This window comes from Oncorhynchus keta, chromosome 25, assembly GCF_023373465.1.
Source record: "Oncorhynchus keta strain PuntledgeMale-10-30-2019 chromosome 25, Oket_V2, whole genome shotgun sequence".
In the NCBI taxonomy this organism is placed as follows: Eukaryota; Metazoa; Chordata; class Actinopteri; order Salmoniformes; family Salmonidae; genus Oncorhynchus; species Oncorhynchus keta.
The window spans coordinates 19,197,863-19,218,256 of NC_068445.1; the positions used below are offsets into that span (position 1 = coordinate 19,197,863).

General features: G+C 44.8%; 1 protein-coding gene across 3 annotated transcripts in view; it reads right to left on the reverse strand.

The window, feature by feature from the left end:
* Positions 1–20,394, reverse strand: part of LOC118357858 (tetratricopeptide repeat protein 28-like) — a 330,099-nt gene that overhangs the window by 87,686 nt on the left and 222,019 nt on the right. For all 3 annotated transcript variants that reach the window (XM_052478794.1, XM_052478796.1, XM_052478797.1), the window contains 2 exons: positions 18,082–18,354; positions 17,270–17,400 (listed from right to left, as the gene is read on the reverse strand). In XM_052478794.1, coding sequence (XP_052334754.1) covers positions 17,270–17,400; positions 18,082–18,354 — 404 coding nt within the window. The remainder of the gene's footprint in view (positions 1–17,269; positions 17,401–18,081; positions 18,355–20,394) is intronic.

Genomic DNA, 20,394 nt, shown 5'->3' on the forward strand with positions numbered 1-20,394 from the left:
TCAGGGCTAGAATAGAGCAGTGCCCAGAGGACATCATTTATTTTCTGCATTGGCCGTCCCTGACCTCTGAACCTTGCTCCTAATCACCAATTAGCATGCAGCTTTCAGATTTCAGGCTGAATCGACGGAAGCTACAGGGTCTAGCCTAACAACAACACACACAACTCTACTACTCCACAGGACACACTGAATATGCCAATACTCCAAACTGACAGGTGTTGGGAATATGTTCGATAGTATCTGTTGAGTATAACCCAGGATGTCCCTTGTCAAAACATCTTGTGGGAATAGACCTGGTGACATGACTCATTAGCCAAGTTAATAGATGTAGTCTTGTTTCGCACGTCAAATCAAATCTCCCCAGTCCAGTAATATGAGTTTCTGTGTTAGTGTGTATTCAAGGAGCCATTTCACACTGCTGGGCTATAAATAGTTCTTACACCAGCTGACCCTAGCGCTCTCCCTTGAGACAGCAATACACAAAGTACACACACATCTCTGCACACATACTCACACAGTATACACACACACACACACACACACACACACACACACACACACACACACACACACACACACACACACACACACACACACACACACACACACACACACACACACACACACACACACACACACACACACACACACACACACGTATGCTCTTCTTCTTCCTCCTTCTCTCCCTTTATATCTCCCTCCCATCTCTCCCTCTCCTGTTCCCTGTCTTCTCCCCCTCCCATACTCCTCTCTTCTACTTTCTTCCTTCATTAAAATTGACTTCCTAAAGCCTCCATTCGTCTTGCTGACAGCTCCACTATCGATCGGCCTGGAAAGAAAGGATGCAGTTCCAGGGCTCTAAATGGCTCTCTGGCCAGCTTGGAAGACGGCTGGATGTATGCCGAAGGGAGGCGAGGAGGAGGGGAATGAATGGGCAAGCTGGAGAAACCAACCACGTTCTCACGTCAGCTATACCTTAGGGTGGGAGGTCTCCTATCACCCTGCACTCCACTGTAGATACCTGATTCACTTTGAAAGCCCTGAAATCCTGTTGCACTGTAGCTGACCAGCAAAACCACATAGACGTGTTTCATCATTAAGTTATGGACACAGCGCCATCACCCTATACGTTTTAGATAGCGCTGAAGAGGCGAAGACACCAAGGGGGATCAGGCAGTGTCACAAAATCAAACTGATAATCATTGGAGAGCATGACCAATTACGCACCGAGGTACAGAGCTAGGAGATTAGAAACCTCTCAGGACTTGTTCAATTGGGTCACAGTGAAGTGGCACCCCTACAAGTCCCTGGCATACATACTATAATACACTCCAATTATTAAACTGGGCCCAGAAAGTCTGGCAGACTGTAAAAACTACACTGAGAACATAAGCAACACATGGGAGAGCAGGTTTCAATTGGCCACGCTGACACACAATTCATTTCAATCAAACCCATCTGAAGTAGCTTTCCGCTGGCTGACGTCTTTCATGGGCCTCCATCCCTTATCGTCAGCTGTTATCAAGGGAAGATGAGTTGGCACTTTCCCTCTTCATCCCTCTCTCCCTCCATCCTTCCCGGGTGACACAAATTCTTCTGCCAAGATTGATGATTGGACATTTGATTTTCCTAATGATTAAAATATCTGCAGTCTGGCCTGCCGTAGAACCCCCACAGACTGAGTTTCACCCCCCTGCCTAAACCAACCCTCCCACCCCTCCTCAGATGAACGCTGTGAATGTATCGGGGTTGTCATCTATAATCATAGAGCACAACACCGCCAGTCAGCAGGAGGGAGTCTCCCGGGAACGTGTCACTGTTTATTTGTTCTCTAATCTGTCCCTCTGAATTGCCATTGATTGCAGTAGCTAGGGAGAGAAAAACAGACAAGGTGTAATATTCAAGACAAATTACTCGACTTCCCAGTTGCGAGGAGCAGTTCAATCTACATAAGGCTAGATAGTGGTTAGAGACAGGCAATGTTTAAAAAAAGGTTGTTAGCATTAACCAACGACCTTTGACTCCCCGGTATCGACACTGTGATCAGTAAATATCTCAGCCTCTACTACAGTATTCGGACTCAGCTGCTCTATGTAGCAGCCCATTCAAACAGCACGGCCATATACAGTATAGAATCCTAGAGTCGTGGAATGTACTGATGCTTTCCAGGGGGCATCATAAGGTAAAGAGAGGGTCTGAGGATCTGTCAACTGGAGAGAGAAGTGAAAGGGGGAGAGAAATGGGTGGGAAAAAGAGAGAGAGAGAGAGAGAGAGAGAGACAGGGGAAGTAGACGGAAGGATATGTGAGGTAGCTGAGGGAGGGAGTGGGAAAGAGAAAGGGAGGGTGAACTAGTGGAGAAAAATAGGAAATAGGGAAGGAGAGGGGAGAAATGGAGCATGGGGCAGAGAGGAGAGAAGAGGAGAAGAGAGGAAGGAGAGAGGATGGAGGGTTAAGGCTGTGGCGATGCAGAGTGCAGAGAGCAGTAGTCAATATGACAGCACTCATTCATCTCTCTGACAGCACTCCAAGTGCTTCACTAGGAGACACATCGCTGCATCACCTACAATGCAGCAAATGCAGAGCACACACTCACAAACACAAATACGCCTTTACCAACCCTCCACTTTACAACACACACACACACACACACACACACACACGTTTGTTTACCTATCCTTGTGTGGACCGAACAACTGATTCCCATTCAAAATCCTATTTTCCTAACCCCCAACCCTTAAACTTAACCACAAACCTAACCATAACTCCTAACCCCTAATCCTAATTCTAACCCCAATTGTAACCCTAAACTTAACCCCTAAATCTAAAATAGCCTTTTTCCTTGTGGCAAAAATATCCCACAAGGATAGTAAAACCAAACACACACACACACACACAGTATTTTCCAGGGAACCTGCCCCAAGACAACATTTTGGGTCAATAGTATCTTGGGGGTGGGGCAAAACCAGTAAATACACCATTACACCGTAACCTGCTAACTCACAAAACACAGCCACAGGCCATGACACACACACACACAACCACACACACACACACACACACACACACACACACACACACACACACACACACACACACACACACACACACACACACACACACACACACACACACACACACACACACACACACACACACACACACACACACACACACACACACACACACTAATTAGATAAGGCTGTGCGCTGCAACAATCAAATTAAGAGCAATAAATCTCGCAGTAGCAGCCTGAAGCTAGATGGCTCATACCAACCTGCCTGCACTGTGGACAATGGGACAAATCACCTGACAATCTGACATACATTCACCTCCACAATCCATGCAAACCACATTCCTTTAGTCCATTTAGTGATTGCTATTGTGAGATACCTTACTGTCTGATGCTGAGGCTTATAGACATAGCACACACACACACACAAACACATCCCTGTTTCCCTCTCCTGGCTGGTCATGGCCCATTGGCTGTTTTCAGCCGTACATTTTCCATGATTCACGGCTAAGTGCGTCGGTGTAGAACAGTTCTGACTCACCGGGCCCAGGAAAGGAGAGACAGGCTGGCTGTGTGTCGTTACAGCACACCAGGATAGATGGACCACATGCAGGTTAGAGTGGCTGCTTCACTACCACCACCAGGGGCTGAGCCTAGCACAATGAGACGAGGAAAGACTCTTCTTTATGTGGAGCTAGGCTAATGGCTATGGTGGTAAGTAAGCATTTCACTGTTAGTCTACACCTGTTGTTTACGAAGCATATGATGAATACAATTTGATTTGACTTGGTGTGGTCTTGCTAGACCCATACACAGGGGCTGTGGGTCTGGGCTGTTCTATGACATCTGTGGATACAAGGGGAAAGAAAGGTACTTGCACTAATTTGGCTTGACACCCTTTTCCCCAATCCCCTCGTCCCCCTCCTCCCCCTTCTCCCCAAGCTGGGCCAGCTCATACTCTATAAATGAACCCCCTAATGATCCCCAAATCTTCCTTCTCAATCAGCAGAGGAGGTGTGGGGAGCGAGGAGAGGGGAGGATGGGATCCTCCTATTAGAGCAGGGCCCCATAAAGGCAGCTGAGGCACCAGGCCCCTAATGATTCCTTAATGACCCCCCTCCTCGGCTGTAGCACTGACAAACCCTGACCCCAGGAACACCCACCAGGCCCCCCACGCTAGTTTAGTTAGTGGAAATTCCTTTCAGCAGATCAAGCAAGGGAAACGGCAGAGTAGACAAACAAAGAAAGAGAGGTAGGAGGAGACGAGTTGTGGTATAGGGGCAGTTAGACCTCTAGACCCCAATGCTCTCCCCTCTACCCAACCTCTTTAGCTGGGTTTGTGATTTCCATTGCAAGCCTGCAATGGGTTGGGGGAGCCAGCAGCAGAAGAATAGCATTTTAACATCACAGGGTAACGTAATTACAGAGTGTACCATTGCCAGCCTGCCTCAGTTTCTCCTAAATACTCACACCCCCAAATTAGGGGTTACCTCACTCAAGCTAAACCTACTATTTAAGACTAGGACGTCACATGCAAACACAGGAGAGGAGAGGCAGTTTAGTTTTACCAGCAGAGTTTATCAGGAGAATGACATGAAGCTGTTCAGTCAGATGGTTGCTATTAAGAACCAGAGTAGACCAGGTGGGGCCACATTAACCTACTGTATGGAAGGACTTGGCAGGGCCACATATGGCTGGATAAAGGAGAGTGTGTTTATGTTATATGTCCAGCATATCTGAAAATCTGCTAAAGATATTTCCAAAGTCTGCGAGTAAAACATTTTTTTTTTAAATTCTGTGGTACAGTATGACCTCATAGGCTTGGACTGCAGCTCAGAGCGAGTCACGGATGACAGAACACTGAACTCCAGGAGCCATTCCCAGGTTCCCCCTCTCCTCTCATAGATAACACCAGCAGCTTTCCCCCTCACCTTTTAAACCACCCATCCCACTCTCACTGTCCTTCCATAAATGTGTCCCTCTCTAACACAACCACAAGGTACATCCACATAACCAATTATACCATCATTCATTCCCTTCAAGATATTCCATCTTTAAGAGCAGTAATCATTTGAAAACATAGAAAAGCTGTATGGCTTGCGGAATGTATTTATCCAAAACAGAGACGTTGGTCACGACCATACTCTAGAGTAAGTGGAAAGTGAATAACTCATAATGGCTGGTGTAGTGGTCATAAGCAATATGTGTGATTAAGGCCAGTGACTAGGCCAACTGTAGAAATGAGGAGTGGTGGACCATCAGTCTGGCAGGCAGCAGCAGAGTCCAGGCCTTGCATGGCAGAGCATTAGGAGATGAAAGAGAGGCCGTGCGTTGCGCCTCTACTGATAAAAACAGGATCCAATTACTGCCTGTGATTAATGGAGAACGCTCCCAGGAAGATCTCTGTCTTCTGTCTCTCTCTGCTCCTCCATCACAGGACACAGCCAGGCAACTTTGCACTGCACTGCGCTGGGGGATAGGCCAATAGTAGTGCTACTATATTAATGTTGTAGTAAGATCTGTCTTCTGTCTCTCGCTGCTGCTCCATCACAGGACACAGCCAGGCCACTCTGCACTGCACTGTACTGTACTGCACTGTACTGGGTGAAAGGCTAGTAGTAGTTACACTGGAGTAACACATGGATAGACAAGCGGTATAATGTGTGTGTGAGAACACCACCTATTCTGGGGAATTGCTACCTGCATTGAGGTAAAGGGCATAATTATTAATAAAGTGCTAAGATGGAGGTTTATGTACTGTATGTGTGAGCCAGTGGAGGTTCCTCAGGGAGGAAGGGGAGGACCATCCTACTCAGTGAATTTCATGAACATTAAAACAGTGAAACAATAGTGAAAGTGATGCTTTTTAGATAAAAGTATACAAAATATATTAATGTCACCAAATAACAGATCTAAACACACTGTTTTACAATGTAGATCTACAGTAGCCTCAACAGCACTCTCTGGGGTAGCACCATGGTGTAACCGGAGGACAGTTATTGACTTCAATACAAAGCTAAAGAGGCTCATGGTTCTCACCCCCTTCCATATGCTTACACAGCAATTAGGAAGACTTCCGGAGGATGTCCTCCAACCCACCAGAGATCTTGCAGCATGAACTGACATGTTGTCTTTCAATCAAAGGATCAGATAATTAATATAGTACTGAAAGTAGAAGCTACAGCTAGCTAGCACTGCGGTGCATAAAGTGGGTTGAGTAGTTGACTCAAAGCAGCAAAGAGAGAGACAGAGAATTTTTTTTCTTAGTTTACCTTTCACTTACGCAGACTTGAGATCCAGAGTTGTCTGTATTGCGGTACCGGCGGGTCATTTTGTGTCTACCTGTCCCTTCAAGAGACCTAGCTCATTCGCTGGAGTGAGTACACTGGTGGGTCATAAAGATAATTGTTCTTCTCCCCTTACTCGCACCCCTCTCCATGCCACCCTGCTGTGGGGCGACCAGTCCAAGTCTCTCCAGGTACTCATCGACTCGGGGGCTGATGTGAGTCTCATGGACGTTACCGTGGCGTCCGAGCTGGGCATCCTCACTCAACCCCTTTACATTCCCATGGGTGTTAGAGCACTGCGTCGACGGGCGCTCTATAGGCCGGGTCACCCACCAGAACACCCCCGTCAACCTACGAGTGTTGGGGAACCACAGTGATACGGTCCAAATCCTGCTGGTTGAGACTTTGCAGGTTGCCGTGGTATTGGGATTCCTGTCCTGCCACACTCATTGCCTGAAGTCAGCTCTGCCTGCTGCGGGACGACTTCCTGGGGCTTGGAAATTGCCCCGGACCTCTCTGCAAGCTCCGCAGAGTACCAGGACTTCCGGGAGGAGTTCAGTAAGGCCCAGGCCACTTCGCTTCCGCAACACGACCAGTATCCAAGAGAGTCAAGCCTGAGGTGTTGGCCCGCCGCTATAGTGCTGCGGCTACACCCCCGGAAGCAGAGACCTTTTACCCCCACTCTAAGATCATTAGCCACTCTGCTGTTTGTCCTCTGTTGCCCCGTACCCTCTGTATTTTTCCTACCTTTTCTGTGTCTAGAGTCAAAACCATGTCTGACTGCCCCTTGTCTTCTGTTTAAAGGCCCATCCCTCCCCCCATGTCATTGATGGCCAGCCAGCGTACATGGTGAAACGCCTCCTGAGGGTTCAACCACGGGGCAGGGGTTTCCAGTATCTGGTTGACTGGGAGGGTTATGGCGCAGAGGAGAGGTGCTGGGTTCCCACTAAAGGCATCCTGGACCCGGCCCTCATCGCCCACTTTCACTGCCGGTACCCCAGTCAACCAGGTATCCGCCTAGGTGGAACGCCAGGTGGTGATGGTGTGTGTGTGTGTGGGGGGGGGTACTGTCATTTGCCTGCCCCTGTTACAATAAACATTGTTACATCACACAGTCTGCACTTGGGTCTTACCTTGATACCTGATAGTTTGGAGAGGTTTTTTTGCCTGGTCACAGACAGCTGTTGTGTTGTGCACATAAGTGCACAAGCGAAGGGAAAAGGTGAGAGCTCATAGTTGCGAGAAGGAATTATACAACGAGCAAAGTGATCATGCTGTATGTGGCTGCAATGAATGTGAACTGTGTGTGTGGGTGATCAGGGTGGATTCATTCCGCTGATTCTGTTGCAAACCGTTTCTTAAATGGAAGCAAACGGAACCAAATAGGGAAGGACCTACCTGAATTTGTCCAATAGAAACTCTAGTTTTAGATGCAAAAATGTAAATTTTGCAACTGTTTGGACTAATGATTACACTCCTGATCAGCTGGAAGCAGGCAAGAGTGTGCAAGGCGGTATTGAATTTGTCACTGTCTGTCACCTTGATTTTTCCAATTTATCTCTCGCCCTGTGCACCTACATTATAAACTTTCATTTGTAGGCTAGGTTGTAGCAACCTAGCCTCATTTGTCTGTCATAGTTGAAGTGTACCTATGATGAAAATTACAGGCCTCTCTCATCTTTTTAAGTGGGAGAACTTGCACAATTGGTGGCTGACTAAATACTTTTTTGCCCCACTGTAATTGTTCAATTATGAGCCTAGTTGGTTTAGCCACGGAAAAAGCGGGAACCTTCTCGCTTGCCATGATTGGCTGAGATAATGGATGGGCTAGATATGCCGGGAGATGAGTTTGGATTGGTCTGCCATGTAGCATGCTTCTATCTATAATGCGAACTGCTCAGTATGTGTTGATAGTCCTTTTTACTACAGCGTTTTTGAAAAACATAACGTTAGCAATCGAGAACTCCAAAAGTTTTGCTCATTTTCTTAACAACATTGATGCCCTGAATGTAGCATATAGGATGCACAGTTGAAGTTTACATCCACCCTAGCCAAATACATTTCATCTCAGTTTTTCAAAAATCCTGACATTTAATCCGAGTAGAAATTCCCTGTTTTAGGTCAGTTAGGATCACCACTTTATTTTCAGAATAATAGTAGAGAGAATTATTTATTTCAGCTTATATTTCATCACATTCATCACATTCCCAGTGGGTCAGAAGTTTACATACACTCAATTAGTATTTGGTAGCATTGCCTTTAAATTGTTTAACTTGGGTCAAATGTTTCGGGTAGACTTCCAATAGATTCCCACAATAAGTTGGGTGAATTTTGGCCCATTCCTCCAGACAGAGCTGGTGTAACTGAGTCAGGTTCGTAGGCCTCCTTGCTCACACACACTTTTTCAGTTCTGCCCACAAATGTTCTATAGGATGGAGGTCAGGGCTTTGTGATGGCCACTCCAATACCTTGACTTTGTTGTCCTTAAACTATTTTGCCACAACTTTGGAAGTATGCTTGGGGTCATTGTCCATTTGGAAGATCCATTTGCGACCAAGCTTTAACTTCCTGACTGATGTCTTGAGATGTTGCTTCAATATATCCACGTAATTTTCCATCCACATAATTTTCCATCCTCATTATGCCATCTATTTTGTGAAGTGCACCAGTCCCTCCTGCAGCAAAGCACCCCCACAACTTGATGCTGCCACCCCCATGCTTCACATGTGGGATGGTGTTGTTTGGCTTGCAAGCCTCCCCCTTTTCCTCCAAACATAACGATGGTAATTATGGCCAAAAAGTTATATTTTTGTTTCATCAGACCAGAGGACATTTCTCCAAAAAAGTATGATCTTGTTCCCATGTGCAGTTGTAAACCATAGTCTGGCTTTTTTATGGTGGTTTTGGAGCAGTGGCTTCTTCCTTGGTGAGCAGCCTTTCAGGTTATGTCGATATAGGACTCGTTTTACTGTGGATATAGATACTTTTGTACCTGTTTCCTCCATCATCTTCACAAGGTCCTTTGCTGTTGCTCTGGAATTGATTTGCACTTTTTGCACCAAAGTAAGTTCATCTCTAGGAGACAGAACGTGTCTCCTTCATGAGCGGTATGAAGGATGCGCGGTCCCATGGTATTTATACTTGCATGCTATTGTTTGAATAGATGAACGTGGTACCTTCAGGCATTTGGAAATGGCTCCCAAGGATGAACCAGACTTGTGAAGGTCTAAAATTGTTTTTCTTGAGGTCTTGGCTGATTTCTTCTGATTTTACCATGATGTCAAGCAAATAGGCACTGCGTTTGAAGGTAGGCCTTGAAATACATCCACAAGTACACCTCCAATTGACTCAAATGATGTCAATTAGCCTATCAGAAGCTTCTAAAGCCATGACATAATTTTCTGGAATTTTCCAAGCTGTTTAATCTGTTTGGGATAGGGGACAGCATTTTCACGTTTGGATGAAAAGCGTGCCCAGAGTAAACTGCCTGCTACTCAGTCCCAGTTGCATATTATTAGTGGATCTGGATAGAAAACACTCTGAAGTTTCTAAAACTGTTTGATTGATGTCTGTGAGTATAACAGAACTCATATGGCAGGCAAAAACCTGAGAAACAATCCAACCAGGAAGTCGGAAATCTGAGGTTTGTAGTTTTTCAAGTCTATCCAAGATACAGTGTAAATTTGGTCCGATTGCACTTCCTAAGGCTTCCACTAGATGTCAACAGTCTTTAGAACCTTGTTTTAGGCTTCTACTGTGAAGAAGGAGAGAATGAGAGCAGTTTCAACCAGAGGTCTGGCAGAGTGCCTTGAGCTCAGTCAGGCGCGCACCCGTGAGAGGTAGCTGCGTTCCATTGTATTTCTAAAGACAAAGGAATTCTCCAGTTGAAACATTATTGAAGATTTATGATAAAAACATCATAAAGATTGATTCTATACATCGTTTGACATGTTTATACGAACTGTTTTGACTTTTCGTCTGGACTGCGAGTCGTGATTTTGGTTTGTGAACTAAACGCTCAAACAAAAAGGAGGAATTTGGACATAAATTATGGATTTAGCGAACAAAACAAACATTTATTGTGGAAGTAGGATTCCTGGGAGTGCATTATGATGAAGATCATCAAAGGTAAGTGAATATTTATAATGCTATTTCTGACTTCTGTTGACTCCACAACATGGTGGGTATCTGTATGGCTTGTTTTTTTGTCTAAGCGCCGTACTCAGATTATTGCATGGTGTTCTTTTTCTGTAAAAAAAAAATTGAAATCTGACACAGTGGTTGCATTAACTTCTTATGGCTGCAGGGGCAGTATTGAGTAGCTTGGATAAAAGTTGCCGAGAGGTGCCCAGAGTAAACGGCCTGCTCCTCAGTCCCAGTTGCTTATATATGCATATTATTAGTAGTATTGGATAGAAAACACTCTGAAGTTTCTAAAACTGTTTGAATGATGTCTGAGTATAACAGAACTCATATGGCAGGCAAAAACCTGAGCAGAAATCCAAACAGGAAGTGGGAAATCTGAGGTTGGTAAATTTTCAACCCAGTCCCTATTGAATACACAGTGGGATATTGGTTATGTTGCATTTCCTAAGGCTTCCACTCGATGTCAACCGTCTTTAGAAACTTGAATGAGGTTTCTACTGTGATGTGGGGCCGGATGAGAATTCGTTGAGTCAGTAGTCTGGCAGAGAGCCAGGTCCTGGTCATGCGCATTTCACATGATAGCGACCTGCATTCCATGGCTTTTCTACAGACAATGGAATTCTCCGGTTGGAACGTTATTGAAGATTTATGATGAAAACATCCTAAAGATTGATTCTATACTTAGTTTGAAATGTTTCTACGACCTGTAATATAACTTTTTGAAGTTTTCGTCCGACGTGCTGCTGGACCTGCACGAGCGTTTGGATTTGTGTACTAAACGCCCTAGCAAAAGTAGCTACTTAGACATAAATATTGGACATTATCGAACAAATCCAACATTTATTGTGGAACTAGGATTCCTGGGAGTGCATTCCGATGAAGGTCATCAAAGGTAAGGGAATATTTATAATGTTATTTCTGATTTCTGTTGACTCCAACATGGAGCGTGTTTTTGAGAAGTTTTTAAAAAATCTGACACAGCCTTTCCTTAACTTCTTGCTTCGAGCCAACCCGGATCCGGGTTCATGACTACAGCCTCAAGCCCATTACCATAACGCAACGTTAACTATTCATGAAAATCGCAAATGAAATGAAATCAATATGCTAGCTCTCATGCTTAGCCTTTTGTTAACAACACTGTAATCTCAGATTTTCAAAAATATGCTTCTCTACCATAGCAAAACTAGCATTTAGCATTAGCATTAGCATTTAGCGTTAGCATCACCAGGCAACATTTTCACAAAAACCAGCAAAAACATTCAATAAATCATTTACCTTCGCATGTTTTCAATGAGGAGACTCTCAGTTAGATAGCAAATGTTCAGTTTTCCTGAAAGATTACTTGTGCAGGAGAAATCGGTCCGTTTTCTGCGTCATGTTTGGCTACCAAAAAAAATGAAAATTCAGTTATAAAAACGCCGAACTTTTTCCAAAAATTAACTCCATAATATCGACTGAAACATGGCAAACGTTGTTTAGAATCAATCCTCAAGGTGTTTTTCTACATATCTCTTCAATGATGTATCGTTCCTGGAAGTGTGCTTCTCCTTCTGTATCGCATGGTAAAATGAGTGCCACTGACAATTGCGCACCAATTTAGACAAAGGACACCGGGCGGACACCTGGAAAATGTAGTCTCTTATGGCCAATCTTCCAATGATATGCCTACAAATACGTCACAATGCTGCAGACATCTTGGACGAACGGCAGAGAGCATAAGCTCGTTCACAGCACATTCACAGCCATATAAGGAGACGATAGTAAAAACAGAGCTTCAAAAATTCAGCTCATTTCCTGTTTGAGGTTACATCTTGGTGTCGCCTGTAGCATCATTTCTGGGGCACTCACAGATAATATCTTTGCAGTTTTGAAAACGTGTTTTCTTTCCAAAGCTGCCAATTATATGCATAGTCGAGCATCTTTTCGTGACAAAATATTGCGCTTAAAACGGGCACGTTTTTTTATCCAATAATGACATAGCGCCCCCATAGGTTGAAGAGGTTAAGGAAAGGTATATCTATATTTCCATGTCTAACAATTGTATTTTCATCGACATTTATAATGAGTATTTCTGTAAAATGATGTGGCTCTCTGCAATATCAACGCATGTTTTTGGAACTAGTGGACGTAACGCGCCAATGTATACTGAGATTGTTTTATATAAATATGAACTTTATCAAACAAAACATACATGTATTGTGTAACATGAAGTCCTATGAGTGTCATTTGATGAAGATCATCAAAGGTTAGTGATTATTTTGATCTCTATTTCTGCTTTTTGTGACTCCTCTCTTTGGCTGGAAAAACAGCTGTGTTTTTCTGTGACTAGGTGCAGACCTAACATAATCATTTGGTGTGCTTTCGTCGTAAAGCATTTTTAAAATCGGACACTGTGGTGGGATTAACAACAAGTTTATCTTTAAAATGGTGTAAAATACTTGTATGTTTGAGGAATTTTAATTTTGAGATTTCTATTGTTTGAATTTGGCGCACTGCACTTTCACTGGCTGTTGTCATATCGATCTCGTTAGCGGGATTTCAGCCGTAAGAAGTTAAAGGCACAGTCAACTTAGTGTATGTAAACTTCTGACCCACTGGAATTGTGACACAGTGGATTATAAGTGAAATTGTTGGAAAAATTACTTGAGTCATGCACAAAGTAGATGTCCTAAACGATTTGCCAAAACTATAGTTTGTTAACAAGAAATGTGTGGAGTGGTTGAAAAACGAGTTTTAATGACTCCATCCTAAGTGTATGTAAACTTCCAACTTCAACTGTAGGTCAAGGAACAGATCAAATCTATTTTTACCTGGAGTTATTTTTCTAGCTCTTCGTCTCTATTTGTATCAAATGTAAAAAACACAATTTCAAATGTTGCTACATAGGACCAAATCAAGGCGGTGGGTTACATAAGCTGTAATTGAAGTAAGACCATGCTCATAAAAAAAGTTGTCCTCTCTAATCTTCAACGGCACCGACAGCCACTGGTGGGAGCGCCCCTTACTCTCTCTCCTTCACACTCTTCACGGTCTCTACTGGAACTTCAGTGAGCAGCAGCACAACATCCTGTGTCCAGGTTGGCCTGGCCTCTAGGAAGTGACCTCACCTCCTCTAAGGCCAGATAATACTTTGACATCAGAAAGCAAAACACTAGCTGGGCTAGCTACAGTAATAAGGGATCCGTTCCCTCCGTTAGCCCTCAGTGTTCTGCTCTGCTCTCTGAGGGAGGCCAGGTGGTGTGACACACATGTGACTGATTAGGGGACCAGGGGCTGAGGTCCAGAGGTGCCAGGGGGGGATGTCCTGTAGGAGGCAGCAGCCATTAGCAGCATGGGATGACCTAGTCAAGGCCCTGGAATAGTCTTTACATAACACCTCAGACACAGCTCACATAACTTGTACTGGCCCACTTCTAAAAGTACTGTCAGTGTGTGGTGGGAAGGTGAGGGGATGTTCCCTCTCAGAAGAAGTGAATGAGAGAGTATTGTATAAGAATGGGTCAGTATTATTCAACATGTAAGGTGTTGTGCTGTGTGCGGGCTGTGTGCTCAACCAAAGGGGGGGATAGAGGGGTGAGAGGTGTCCTTAACAGCCAGTCAGGTGGCAGCTTGGTATTAGTAGGAGGATCTAGATATGATTAGGAAGGGTGGAGGCTTTCATAGTAATCCTTACTGTCTGACTGAGAAGGCAGGGTTGTAGGGGCACGGAAACACACACACGCATGGAAACACACACACATTCACAAACACGCACACACTCATTAAAAGCTACCATCTGGTCAGCCAATTACTGCCAGTGCCTAATGTGTTTTTTAATTTTTTTATTTCACCTTTATTTAACCAGGTAGGCTAGTTGAGAACAAGTTCTCATTTACAACTGCGATCTGGCCATGATAAAGCAAAGCAGTTCGACACAAAACAGAGTTACACATGGCTTAAACAAACATACAGTCAATATCAAGTCTATATACAGTGTGTGCAAATGAGGTAAGATAAGGGAGGTAAGGCAATAAATAGGCCATAGTGGTGAAATAATTACACTTTAGCAATTACACACTGGAGTGATAGATGTGCAGAAGATGAATGTGCAAGTAGAGATAATGGGGTGCAAAGGAGCAACAAAAAAAAACAGTATGGGGATGAGGTAGATGGATGGGCTATTTACAGATGGGCTATGTACAGGTGCAGTGATCTGTGAGCTGCCCTGACAGTTGGTGCTTAAAGTTAGTGAGGGAGATATGAGTCTCCAGCTTCAGTGATTTTTGCAATTCGTTCCAGTCATTGGCAGCAGAGAACTGGAAGGAAAGGCAGCCAAAGGAGGAATTGGCTGTGGGGGTGACCAGTGAAATATACATGCTGGGTGCTGCTATGGTGACCAGTGAGCTGAGATAAGGCGGGGCTTTATCTAGCAAAAACTTGTAGATGACCTGGAGCCAGTGGGTTTGGCGACGAATATTTAATTTTAATTTTTAATTATTTATTAAAAGTTTACCTTTATTTAACCAAGCAAGTCAGTTAAGAACATATTCTTATTTTCAATGACAGCCTGGGAACAGTGGGTTAACTGCCTGTTCAGGGGCAGAACGACAGATTTATACCTTGTCAGCTCGGGGGTTTGAACTCGCAACCTTCCGGTTACTAGTCCAACGCTCTAACCACTAGGCTACGCTGCCGCCCCAATATGAAGCGAGGGCCAGCCAATGAGGGCATACAGGTCGCAGTGGTGGGTGGTATATGGGGCTTTGGTGACAAGACTGATGGCACTGTGATAGACTGCAACCAATTTGCTGAGTAGAGTGTCGGAGGCTATTTTGTAAATGACATCGCCGAAGTCAAGGATCGGTAGGATGGTCAGTTTTAATGTGAACTGGGTATTGAGACCCCCAAATTAAACACAGATCCCCACACTCCTTACCTTATCCACAAGCACACTCAAATACAGCTCCCCCTAACACTACTGTAACTAAACCTGTGTGCATGACATACTGTACGTAGGTCTAGGCCTTCCACTGATGGCTGTGGTCTTTTGCCTATCTATGTGGAGGTATTTGTGTGAGAGATGTGAGGGGCCTTTGGCAGTTAGCTGTAGCTTTGTTTCTCATTGTGTGGTTATGTCTGGACTATATAAACGTCCTCTGATATCTGCGAAAACAAACAGTTGAAGCGGCTGGGGAGGTGCTGGAGGGGAGGATAAGAGATGAGGGGAGCAGTGGGACGGGGGAAGCATGGAGGAACAGGGGGAAAGCAGGGAGAGATGAGGGGAAGCAGGGATGGACACAGGGGAAGCAGGGATGGACACAGGGGATGCAGGGATGGACACAGGGGATGCAGGGATGGACACAGGGGATGCAGGGAGAGACGGGGGATGGACACGGGGGAAGCAGGGAGAGATGGGGGAAGCAGGGAGAGATGGGGGAAGCAGGGAGATACGGGGGAAGCAGGGAGAGACGGGGGAAGCAGGGAGAGACGGGGGAAGCAGGGAGAGACGGGGGATGGACACGGGGGAAGCAGGGAGAGACGGGGGAAGCAGGAAGAGAAGGGGGAAGCAGGGAGGGACGGGGGAACCAGGGAGAGATGGGGGAAGCAGGGAGAGACGGAACTGTGCTGGAACAAGCAGTGAGAGCGGGTTTAAGGGAGAGAGAGAGAGAAACTAGCCCTTTTTCTCACTGTCTCTCTCTCTCTCTCTCTCTCTCTCTCTCTCTCCCTCTCCCTCTCAAGCTCTCACTCTCCCTTGTCCGTCAGTTTTTTCTCTCTCATGTCCTTTGTTTTCTTTCCCCCTCTATTTCATATCCAAACAGCTTAATCAGTCTAAATGGCATTCCTAAAGCAACATATGTTGCCAAAGCTGAATCATGTACAGGACACCTGAATCATGTACAGGATAAATATCTCTATAATATCTGCATAAACGTTTTGCATTGATAACGAGGAGCACCAGCTGTTACTAATGGCCCTCCCATTGGTCTCTCCACCTCTCTATCCCTCGCCTTGTCACCTTCACTTGTTCTCCTAGCCCACTTCTCATCCCTCTCTCTCTCTGACAGGAGAACCAGCAGTAGAGCCTTCCTGCTCTTCAGTCTTACCCTTCAGTCACCCTCTGAACGACCAAGACAGAGGAGAAGATGCTGGACACATCACTATGACAACCACTAACAGAAACAGAAAAAAAATCACTAGCCATCTATCCCCGATATGACCTCACCCCCTCCTATAGCAGAAGATAACCTAAAACTATGTGAGAGATTTCTCTTACATTTTAACTTTATTTAACTAGGAAAATGACAGGTTTTTACCTTGTCAGCTCGGGATTTGAACAAGAAACCTGTTACAGTTACAGTTACTAGTAGAATGCAAAAGATGCCATTTCGAAAGTGGGTGGTGCATAATCAGTTGTCCTCTTGTACTGTCAGTCATTGCATACCTCAGAGAGCTATTTAGAACATCAGAAATGTCCAGATCAAAACATAGTTTTTTTTATCCCATAGATGTTTTTGTAAAGTTCGAGTCACACAAATATCACATGAATACACATTAGACATGGCAAAATGTATAGAATTGCAAGAAAATTTGCTTTAAACTGCTAAATGTTCTCTGCAACCCATGACAAAATGTGTAGAACTGCAGGAAATAAGCTTTAAATCTGTAAATTTTCTCTCCCCCAACAGGAGGGGTGTGAACAATTTGTGTCATGAACAGTGCTTGTGCCCATAGAAATAGACAATGCTGGAAGGGGGGGCCTGAGTGAAAAAGTTTGGGAACCCCTGATAAGAGGACACATCTTCTCCTCATGAGTGGGATGTGGCCATGTGTGTCTCAGTCTCTTACCTCCCTGTCCTTGAGCTTCATAGCCAAGACCAGCTGGTGGCGGTGGTTGGTCAGGGCCTCGCGGTAATTCCCCTTGGAGAAGAATGCTGAGCCCAGGTTGCCATGGGCACGGCATTCACCTGTTTGGTCACCTGGAGTAGAGGAGGAAAGGGAGGAGAAAGGACATGTCACTCCAGGACAGTTTAGGACAAAGGACAGTGTTCTCTATACAAAATCATCTGAGAACATAATCAATACTTTGTAAGCATCTGTATACTTGTTTGTTTATCACTCAGGTTATATACAGTACAACAGGAAAATCACTACTAAATGTGCTGTAATTTAGTGTAGATTTACAGGGCAGTCTTGGTCCTCCACCATCTTAGAGCAGTGATGCAGTGATACGTTGGATCTCCTTGACACTGACATCCCATTACGTCCTTAAATGGAGTACTGGGTGTTCTAAGCTGCTGTACAGACAGAGCTCCACAGTAGAAGTAGACCTGCTAGGCCCTAGTGGGGTGAGAGGTGGAGAAGGGGAGGCCTTATTATATCTGCCTGATAGACAGGCCCCCCCATACAGAGCCATAGAGCCAGGCTCTCTACCTAAAAACCACAGCGCTCTGCTCCATCCAGACCCTTATCTCCTGCTGCTCTGCTATACACTGCCCACTTGTGTGTCAAACTGTGTGGGGTCAGGAGAGTCAGACAATCTGGGCTGCCTTACACACACAGTAACTCAGGACCAGATAGAGACACACCAATACACACAGATACGAACATAAATAAACAGACAAAAACACACACACAAACATGCACCCCTGTGGTCTCACCTAGTGTCTTGGAAACCTCCAGGTCTTGCTGCATGTATCCGGTGCTCTTCTCTGCATTGCCCAGGGACCAGTGGGCGCTGCTGAGGGCTGAGAAGACGGAGCCACGCAGCTTGAGGCTGCAGGTACCGATCTTTAACGCGGCCTCCAGGACCACCACGGATGCGGTGTGGTGGGCCGCCGTGAGCAGCTCCTGACCAATCACTGACACCACCACGAATGGACTCTTGTCCAGCTTCATCTTCTGCAGCTGCTGGTAGGTGGGTTCTAAGGACTCTATGTGGAGGGAGGGAGGGAGGGAGGGGAGAGGAGGGGGTTAGGGATGGTCATGATGGGGGCTACTGGACTCATTCAGATAGCTTTTTTGTATTCCTTTCAGTTTCATGGAATATACAAGGTTCTCCATACTGCAGCTCACGAACAATGACTGTATACTGCTTAGGTAAATTACTGTACACTAGTCACGTTGATTAGTTCACCAGAATATCTTGTAAGATGGAAAATCTTAATAGCTCCATATAAACTCATCCCAGTCCTCAGTGCATCTAGTTAAGTCTGACACAACTACTGTATAATCGTGTAACCAACGATTATGGATGAAAAGCATCATGAAAATAAAATAACCGTCATAACTGTTTTGATATACAGTACCAGTCAAAAGTTGACACAACAACTCATTCAAGGGTTTTTCTTTATATTTACTATTTTCTACATTGTATAATAATAGTGACAACATCAAAACTATGAAATAGCACAGATGGATACATATAGTAACCAAAAAAGTGTTAAACAATTCAAAATATATTTTATATTTGAGATTCTTCAAAGTAGCCTCCCTTTGCCTTGCTTTGTACACTCTTGGCATTCTCTCAACCAGATTCACTTGGAATGCTTTTCCAACAGTCTTGAAGGAGATCCCACATATGCTTAGCAACTGTTGGCTGCTTTTCCTTCACTCTGCAGTCCAACTCATCCCAAACCATCTTAATTGGGTTGAGGTCGGGTGATTGTGGAGGCCAGGTCATCTGATGCAGCACTCCATCACTCTCCTTCTTGGTCAAATAGCCCTTACACAGCTGGTTAAGTGTGACTTGAATTCTAAACAAATCACAGACAGTGTTACCAGCAGAACACCCCCACACTATCACATCTCCTCCTCCATGCTTCACGGTGGGAACTACACATGCGGACATCCTCCATTCACCTCAACCAGCTTCATGAGGTAGTCACCTGGAATGCATTTTAATTAACAGGTGTGACTTGTTTAATGTTAATTTGTGGAATTTCTTTCCTTATTAATGCATTTGATTCAATAAGTTGTGTTGTGACAAGGTAGGGGTGGTATACAGAAGACAGCCCTATTTGGCAAAAGTCCATATTATGGCAAAACAGCTAAAATAAGCAAAGAGAATCGACAGTCGATCATTACTTTAAGACATGAAGGTCAGTCAATGCGGAAAATTTTAAGAACTTTGAACATTTCAGTCGCAAAAACCATCAAGCGTTATGATGAAAATGGCTCTCACGAGGGCTGCCACAGGGAAGACCCAGAGTTGCCTCTGCTGCAGAGGATAAGTTCATTAGAGTTACCAGCCTCAGAAATTGCAGCCAAAATAAATGCTTCGCAGAGTTTAAGTAACAGACACATCTCAACATCAACTGTTCAGAGGAGACTGCGTGAATCAGGCCTTCATGGTCAAATTGCTGCAAAGAAACCACTACTTATGGATACCAATAAGAAGAATAGACTTGCTTGAGCCAAGAAACACGAGCAATGGACATTAGACCTGTGGAAATCTGTCCTTTGGTTTGATGAGTCCAAATTTGAGACACATAGGCTGAGGACACAGAGGCTGTGTAAGGGCTATTTAACCGAGAAGGAGAGTGATGGAGTGCTGCATCAGATGCCCTGGCCTTCAAAATCACCTGACCTCAACCCAATTCAACCTGATTACTGCTTACAAGCAAAAACTAAAGCAGGAAGTACAAGTGACTCGCTCAATACAGAAGTGGTCAGATGCGGATACTACACTTCTGTTTTGCTGTTTTGCTAGCACAGACATGGACTGTTTTGCTAGCACAGACATGGACTGTTTTGCTAGCACAGACATGGACTGTTTTGCTAGCACAGACATGGAATATGTTCCGGGATTCATCCAAAGGCATTGAGGAGTATACCACCTCAGTCAACACCGGCTTCATCAATAAGTGCATTGATTATGTCATCTCCACAGTGACCATATGTACATTTCCCAACCAGAAGCCATGAATTACAAGCAACATCCGCACCGAGCTAAAAGCTAGAGCTACAGCATT